The sequence below is a fragment of the Antedon mediterranea genome, chromosome 5 (assembly GCF_964355755.1).
Source record: "Antedon mediterranea chromosome 5, ecAntMedi1.1, whole genome shotgun sequence".
Lineage (NCBI taxonomy): Eukaryota > Metazoa > Echinodermata > Crinoidea > Comatulida > Antedonidae > Antedon > Antedon mediterranea.
Genome location: NC_092674.1, coordinates 21,305,992 through 21,315,215, shown reverse-complemented (window position 1 = coordinate 21,315,215; position 9,224 = coordinate 21,305,992). Strand labels below are relative to the sequence as shown.

The 9,224-nt window shown below is 35.2% G+C and overlaps 1 protein-coding gene and 1 long non-coding RNA gene across 2 annotated transcripts in view; both read left to right on the top strand.

The window, feature by feature from the left end:
* Positions 1–4,820: 4,820 nt before the first annotated feature.
* The window catches only part of LOC140049799 (multidrug resistance-associated protein 5-like), a 29,520-nt gene continuing 25,116 nt past the window's right edge, over positions 4,821–9,224 (top strand). The window contains exons 1-3 of the mRNA XM_072094748.1: positions 4,821–4,960; positions 8,401–8,545; positions 8,749–8,979. Coding sequence (XP_071950849.1) covers positions 4,821–4,960; positions 8,401–8,545; positions 8,749–8,979 — 516 coding nt within the window. The remainder of the gene's footprint in view (positions 4,961–8,400; positions 8,546–8,748; positions 8,980–9,224) is intronic.
* Positions 7,534–8,165, top strand: LOC140050048 (uncharacterized). The gene is made up of 2 exons (XR_011845353.1): positions 7,534–7,721; positions 7,822–8,165. It is a non-coding gene; the product is annotated as an uncharacterized lncRNA (long non-coding RNA).

Genomic DNA, 9,224 nt, shown 5'->3' with positions numbered 1-9,224 from the left:
ATTATTTCAGTGTGTGAAATTAATTGCATAAAATTAGGAATGTATGGTAGAGTAATTAATGTATTCATTAACTTAACATGTTTATAAAAAATACAATATACAAAATATGATTTTGCTAATACTGTCAACCACTAAGTTATCTCCTGCAATAGATTCGTAGAGGAACTTGCTTTGCTTGGACATAGATACCACTGTCCCTTGATTAGAACTAGCTTTGGCTTGACCACTATCGGTAGACAACAATCAGTAATCGTAGTGGATCTTGCATTTGGTTGGTAGTTAGTCATTGATACAACTGGCCCTTGATTAGAACTAGCTTTGGCTTGACCACTATCGGTAGACAACAATCGGTAATCGTAGTGGATCTTGCATTTGGTTGGTAGTTAGTCATTGATACAACTGGCCCTTGATTAGAACTAGCTTTGGCTTGACCACTATCGGTAGACAACAATCAGTAATCGTAGTGGATCTTGCATTTGGTTGGTAGTTAGTCATTGATACAACTGGCCCTTGATTAGAACTAGCTTTGGCTTGACCACTATCGGTAGACAACAATCCGTAATCGTAGTGGATCTTGCATTTGGTTGGTAGTTAGTCATTGATACAACTGGCCCTTCATTAGAACTACCTTTGGCTTGACCACTATCGGTATACAAAAATTAGTTTTCGTAATGGATCTTGCTTTTGCTTGGTCATTGATACAACTGGCCATTGGTTAAAATACTTGCTCTGGCCTTGAATTAGTTATGGTAGTGGCTTGCTTTTTCTTGGTAGTTGGTCATTGGTTATAGATACAGCTGCCCCTTCTTGATTACAACTGACTCCAAGACCACTAATGTGTATACAGTACAACAATTACCACTAACCACATCATTGTTTGGGGGTTTTTTTTAAATAAGAAATTAAATTTTCTTTTGGATGCATGATAAAATTAAAATATATTCTACAACACCACTACTGTATTACTACTGCTACCACAACTACTAAAGCTGCTAATTGTACAACTGCCACGATTCGAAAATACTACAGCTTAAAATTCCATGCTTATTATTATTTATAGTAGTTGTCTATTAGGCAATTTTACAAGAGTTTGTAATTACAGTATTAAGATGCACTGCAAAGTAAGCGACATAAAAAAGGTTATTTAGTTACTTGTCAGAAGTATATATTACTGTACCTAGTCTTCTGAGAAGAATAATTGCTTTATTTAGTGCCTGTCATTACAAAAAACACTATTTTAGTCATTTTCTATTTTTGTAAGATAACTGATATAAAAAATATACTTCAATAACTATATTTTCTGAATGTTATCAGGTGATAAATTTGGTCCAATGATTTGTTTAGCATACACATTAAAATATTTTAGAATGCAAACATTTTATTTTTAATCTGAAAAAAAAAACAAACCTTTCTGTGTCAGACAACTGGTTTCCTTTTTGGATTGACTACGATATATAAATATTTGTTTAGTATTCCGTGGGCTGATCTATGATTATTTGAAATAGTAACTACTACTGTATAACAAAATCACACTTAGCAACGAATGAACCCGTACGATGCTTTTAATTTAATTTTTTTCGTTTAAATAAATGTAATAATGTAATGTAATAACCACATGATATGTTGCTTTCAATGTATTGTATGTATTAAATTGAACAGCTGAACAATGTTACTTGATGCTTACTTTAATACATTAGTTCTTGACCCTTAATCCAGGGGGGAGGGAGGAGGGAGGAGGTTCCTCAGTCTAACAAGTCGGTGCTGTGTTTCAAATCTTAGAATGATACCAATGACATTATTATGACATTTTTTTTAATCACGAGAAAGAATAGCAAAGTTTCTTCAACATTCGTTAAACGAAGATTTGTTCTTTACATCTTTTTTAATGTTCTGATTCCATACAACGAATCCATGCCCAAGTAAATGTTGTATTGATCTTGACATTATTGATACATATTCTTATGTATTGGTAAAACATCACTTGATCATTCATATTAGCTGAAAGGATGTATTACATAGTTTGTTGATATGGACACATGCGGGATTTATGCTGTTGCTAAGGTATTTGTGTTCATTCTGAGAGATCAGATCCATTTAATGTGTAAGCGCCGCGTATTCAAAGAAAGCATGGAAGCGAAGAAATACACATGTGAGTCGAACTTGAGAAGCCATTGCAGCTGCAAACAGTCTTGTGATTTCATCGAATTGTAAATATTTTAATCATCAGCAAACATTTTGGGAATAGATTCGGGTATGTCGTTCACTTTATAAAAAAAGCAATATCTTAATTTTCTTGGGAAGCTCTTGCAATCTACTAACATTTCAACAATTGTGGAAGATTTCCTTTCTGGAAACGATTTTGGTTATTAAATGTTATTGTTTAAATGAATAATAGGGCAAGCATTCGAGGATCAAACGTTCAATGATTTTCACTACCCAAATACTATAGTAAGTAATACGGTCTTCTACAATAATATCGCTACTAGATCTCGCTCCTATTTCAAAAACTGGGGATAGGTGCATCTGTCCAATTTTACGGGATGTCTCCCCGGTGAGAGTGAGCATTAGGGAAATAAATAAGATAATATCGTATATTATGTGTTACTAAAGTGGGAACCAAGCTTAACTATATTTTATAGCTTCTTTTCTTTTTATTTAAGATGTAAACAGGAAGCATTTTTAAATGACATTCAACAGAATATTAAAATTAGAATAGTACAGAAACGACAAAATAATTTATTGTAAATAATATAAATTTATGACTGAATTTAATATAAACGAAAGATTTACTTTAGGTGGAAGTCCCTGTATACGAACATAGTTTTATTACAAACGTAAATATTTATTGGTTTCAACTTTATCTAAGAAATATAATAATTATAAGTGATAGGTGTATTACAGAAACCATCAAATGTAATGTATAATTATTAGATTTTACGAATGAGTGAAATATGCTTTTAACATCACAGAATATCACTATATGATAGAGAAAACAATATTTTTGTAATAGTTTGATTCTTTTAAAATATTTGCACAGAGGTATAAACAAATCTTATATTTTTCGTTAAAGTAAGACTTTAAATAACAGAAAGTGCAAGAAGATAACATTTAAAGCCAGAAAAGATGAAAAACAGGTACTTGGTGTACAGCTACAAAAAGAATTAAATTATACACTAGCAAACTTTAGTTTACAAAAGACGAAAAAACCGTGCAGTTTAGTTTGCAGTTTGATCAAGTTTCCTGTGAGTTTGCTCAGCGTGTTTTTTTCCAATCTCAGTGTGTGAACAGCAAGTTACTGGACTTCTGAGTAGGAATTTGATTTTTCTCAACCTTAAACAAATTATTTGGACACAATTAATCGAAGACAATTATTATATGCCTGCAAATATTTAGTCTTTTGAGTTGAATGGGACAATACAATTATTTTCAAAAGTTTAAATGAAGATTAATAAAAAAAAAAAAATTTAAATAGGCCATTTCGCAGTTTTAATAAAGTTAATCACTTCCGTAGAAAACGACAACATAAACAGTTAATTAACAATTAATTAAAGCATTGATCAAATAATTAGTTAATTTTTCAAAAACCCATTGACTTTCAGTCAATTTGATAATTTTTTTAAATTACATTTTTTCAGGTAATTTTGTTTTTGATTCAATTTTTGGTCGAAGTAATAACTATTACGTTACATTAAAATGGTGTACCGCACATTACAGCTTACAAACATAAATATTGGTGTTGTGATCAAAATTTTATAATGAATTCATATATTATATAATGTACAATTGGGAACAAAGTTCAATCAATTGAGAACTATATTTTCTTTAGTCACAAACGACGTTTAATCTAGGACTAATAAATATATGAAATAAACGGGTAGGTCTGCATAGAAACGGGTAGGTATTGCTTCAGTAATGATTCATACTACATACAACTACGACCACAGTCAGCGTAACAGATCAAGGTAAGTGTGTTGAATTTTATTTAGTTTTATGAAGATTAAATGTTTTTCTGATCCAATTATTTTGAATATTAGAAAATGTTTGGCAAACTTTGGAAGAAAGACGCAATTACCTTATCAGAGTGGGCTTGTAATTGTTAAAGCATTTGCAATTGTATTATTACCGTGTTAATTTTTACTTGTGAAATGTTATTTTTTCATTTTGATCTTTTATAATGTTGATCTTACTCGTTTTTCGTCAAACAAATCTAATTGATGTTAGTATTATTTTAAAACAAAGATTTGCATATTGTGTAAATCGAAAAAGTCTACATAAATTATGTATGCTCATTGTAAGGAATACTACTATTCATATTAAATATGTTATTAATACAAAAACCATTGAAGGAAAGCATGTCTCGTGACATAGGTCAGAGATAAAATACCGTCATAATTATTTTACAGTCAACTTTACTATCGGTCATGTGTCATTTTTATTTCATGCTTTCTTCGTCTCCGTTGTTTGTCTGGTCTTACTATTTTAAGTACTGGAACATGTTATAGTTAGTCCTTATTGATAACATGTCGATTAATGTAGTTGTTTAGGTAGAGGTTCTTTGAGGAGATGAGTTTTTGCTTATATGTTATAATTATGTATTGAAGGCTTTTCACTAAAACACATCTTGAACATCTTTAAACATCCACGCCTAGTACTGTAGGCCCACCCCTATTAGATGTCTGAGTTTTGTAACCGAATATTGCATTAACTACATCTATAAATGTGAATATATATTTAAATTTAAATTTAAGAAAATATAAACTAGCTTAATTTATTCTCAAAGTTTTAAAAACTCATTTATCATCACGTAAATTCTTATAGTTATGGGTAAATCTCATCACGTGTTTCCAGTGGTGACTGGTTTAACTTCGCTGCTACAAAGAGCGAGGGTGAAGTTACTTGATAGTCAAGACTTGGAAGAATATTCGATTGGGGAAAGATATGCAAGTGAAGGGGCATCAAGGTAGGGTACAACATATGCAATAATGTGGTTATAGGGGAGAATGTTTTCTTTTGGAACAGATCCATTCGGTGCTATGTCATTGCATTCGTTTAAAACGCATGCTCATTTACAACACTATCGTTTACATTGTCATATTATATTTGTTTGGTGGTACACTTGCGGGCGAGAGGCATACACGCTACGAGTTTATCATTATGAACGACCATCGTTTTCGTTTAACACTCATTTTCTGGCTTTTACACCGCCACTCATTTTACTGCTAGAATTTGAATTTAAAATAAAACTTCTCTAAAGAAGTTTTGACTTTGAACAATAGCTATTTATGCATTGGGTACAGTGGTGGCGCCAGCGGAGGGGGGGGGGGGGTGCTACGGGGGCTGTAGCTCCCTCGTCGGGGAGCCTAGCCCCCCCGTAAGGGAACACGGGTACTTTTTGTCGGGGAATATAATATATATTAAAAATCGTTCGCGTTCACTTCGAAGCTTCAGCGCCTAGAAAACCGCGACGTTCCATTTTTTTTTAGTACGTCGGAGGGCTATTACACTTTATATGTACAGAAATGCATTAATATTGCCAGCGATCTAAAAATAAACAATAGTTACGCACTTGTCTGGCGGTACGAATCGTTTAACATTGGGCCCGGGCCTTTGCGGTTTACGCGTCAGGGACAGCCAGGGACCAGAGTGTGTACTGTAATTACTTTCCAGGCGAAGTTTACATACGCGTTACGTCGTGTACTGTGTATCGAAGTACGCTATATACAGCAAAAGGTTACGAATAATGTTGGCGATCTATTGTTTGTATGTTCGTTTTTTTAATTGACGATTAACCCTCTGTACCGTCGGGTACCTAAAATGTACGTTTCATTGTAGGCTCGCCTACTAATACTATAGCCTACATTATTAAACAAAAACATGCCATTTTTGTTTAGCCAACATCTTATTATAGCTAAGTTATTACATGTCCAATGTCCTGTATGTCATGAACTCCTCATTGTACATCGAAAGTCCAGATGGTATATTATACATCTGGGAAATATTCCCCGACGAGACGAGATTTCCCCGACAGAAAATGGTCTACGCTTGCGGACGCATTTCTCTCCAAATAAAAGACAAAAAGAGCCACTTTTTTAGGCCTCTAGGCCTGATATTTTTTTAAGTATAAGTGTAATTTTTGAAGACCTACAGCTCCAGTTTTCAAAATTTTCTTAGCTCAGCCCCAATTATAGAGCTGGTCATTCATATTTCGAAGTACAATACAGTCAGTGCGCATTGTCTGGGGACTTAGAACTCTTTTTTTTATTTTTTTTATATCTCAGTCCCAACCATGGTAGGACTGGTTCTGGAGACTTACCGGTATATATTTTGTATAATAAGTCCAATTTCCGGAACCTAGCAACTCTAGCTCCACCCCTATCATGGTGGGCTGGTCCTGTAGACCCTATAATTTAGTTTCATATTTCAATGTTTTGCAGGGACCTAGCAGCTCTATTTTTCCCAATTTCCTTACGCTCCACCATCCATGGCGGGCTAGTCCTGTAGACTTATAATTTCGTTTCATTTATCAATAGGGGCCTCTTTCCAGGGACCTGGAAGTCTTACTTTTCACACTTTTTGTAGCAGCTCAACCCTAATGATAGGGCTGGTCCTTACTTATATATTTTGTTTCTTTTTTCGAAATACTATAAACCAATTTCCAGATACCTATAACAACTCTATTTTTCTAAATGTTCTTAGCTCCATCCTAACCTTGGTGGGCTGGTTCTCTGTAGACTTGTAATTTTGTTTCATATTTCAATTTCCGGGGACTTAGCAGCTCTATTTTTTTTAATTTTCTTACCGATCAGCCCATGGGCGTTAGTTTTGCGCATTTACAATTTTCGCACCCCCAGACAGTAAACAGTCCCTGCAATTAACTATATACTTCTTGGTCCGTGGGTAGGTTTTACGTTCGCGTATATTTTCTATTATAGGCATATTGAACTTTAAAAACTTCATTTTTTCACACAGTATTTTATTTATGTACCATAAAAAATGGAAAAAACTGGATACTCTAAATCTTATTAAAACGGCCTCAAATTACGGCTATAACGCGTTGCTTTCGGGGTTCACCCCCCCCCCCCCTGGACCCCAACCGGGGGCCCTTGGCGGCCCGCGTATTTCGGTTGGCAAACGCTGTTTACACTTATTTAATCTCTCTGCATGCTTATATAGCGCCATCTATACTGTTCCCTATTACGTTATAATTATTCATGAATTATTCATGATTTCTGCCCACGTTCGTCCTGGAAAAAAAAAATACGCTGGCGGCCCCCCTGGCCTAGTGATGCTTGCTTTACTTACATAGCCCCCCCCCCCCCCTCGGGGAATTTATCCTCCCTCCCCCCTCCCCCGCTTCGGAAAGATCCTGACGCCACCGCTGATTGGGTATCGCGTTAATTTCCCATGGTACGCTTACATGACGCGTTTCTTGTTTCATGAGAAACAATAGGAATCGACTCAGGTGAAGTAAAGTACCACCTGGTAGAATGTTTATGCAAATTGGATTTCTATAAAAAGCGATACACCGTTTACTGTTCATTCAGACGACATTTTGAACTTGCTACATACAGTACACCGAATCAGACGAACTTTATTCCAGCCAAAATCATGCGTGTTATCATTGTCTTCGCCCTTGTTGCTGCCTGCATTGCCGCCGAAGAAACTAACATGGAAGAAGAACTATACACACTTTTGGAAAGACTTTTAGGAAAATCTTCTATGTAAGTAGGCCTATCTTTTGATTACACAGACAATCTATTCGTTTGTTTGACATTAGTTTGTGGCTGGCTTTGAATAACAAAACTTCCATTTTTATTTTAGTTGTTCTGGTGGCCTACCAATGCTGGACTTAATGAAATGCAAGAATGATGTGTCTCAATGTGCAAGCAAATTGAACGCAGCAACGCAGAAGCAATCGTGTGCAACCTGTATTACATCCAAGTCGCCTGATCTATCCGTGCCAAAGTGTCTGCCGATCTGCACCACGTGTGTTGTTCCATCTTCGTGCGTTTCGTGCATCGGCAGCCCAGTAGTTGAACAAAACGTCATTCGTTGCCTCAGCCCCGGTGGTGCATGCGCATCTTCGTGACCGGTTAATAATATAATGGCTTTACAGTGAATGTTGTATATAATATTAAGCACTGAATAAATTGACTTTAATTACATTTATGTGTCTGGTTTTTATTCTTGTTTCTGTGAAAGACTAATGTATGTTGCATATAAACAATATATCGCGTTGTTCTGGGTTACTGAAAATATGATAAATCTGTCTCAAAATAAGCAAAACTGAAACTGGAGAAATAAAACAAGAAAGAAATGATAGCACCAGGCATTCTTCGGTGAAAATGTACACCTTGTTGTAGTAGTACATTTATAACTGGTTTTTTTTTTTATTTGAAGGCTCCAGCAACTATGGGATCAAGATTGTTGTAATAACAAAGAAAAGGCTTCCTTTGTCCGTGCTTGTTTCCGTTTTATTCGCCGGCAGTTTTTCTTCAGTTGCGTCTACTCAACGTTTGGCGAAATCGTTGGACGTATCGGTGGGGTATGCAACTGATGTTATTTTTATTTTATTTTTTTCATTATTCATTACACTAACCGAAAATAGGTCGGTGAAATCATAATTTAAAATATACAGAGAGATGATGATGATATTCATGCAAAGACTATTCAAAAACCGTTTCTGCAAGAATTAATTTAAATAATTTGGAAACGCTTAATGATTAACACTAAAATATACATTTCCAGGTAATGATCATCGTTGAAATGCTGAAATACGTTGAAAAACAAGAGTGGAACACCTACAAGGGTCTCGTATATGCATTCTTATTACTCGTCGTTGTGGTAATACGGAATACGATCAACATTTCTGTGTTGTACGCCAATTCAGAAACTGCAGTGCGTCTTCAGGCTTCTATTATGATGTTGCTTTACAAGCGAATTTCAACATTGAAGTCCATGACTGTCTCAGTTGGCGAGGTAATGCTACAACCGTTTCTCAATAATGGGTACGCAAAATGAGTAGTAGTAGCGTGTTATTTGAATTGAACTATACCCAAATCATTAGGCCTTCCGCGCAGGCAAGGTTAGATTGCCTTTTTCCATGACACAAACCTCATCCGGGGAACAATCCATTTACCCACGTAGGCCACCGGCGTGAAGTTGGTTACTTATTCCTTATTCGATTTTCAATTTTTTTTGTGAAGTTGGATCCTTATTCGACA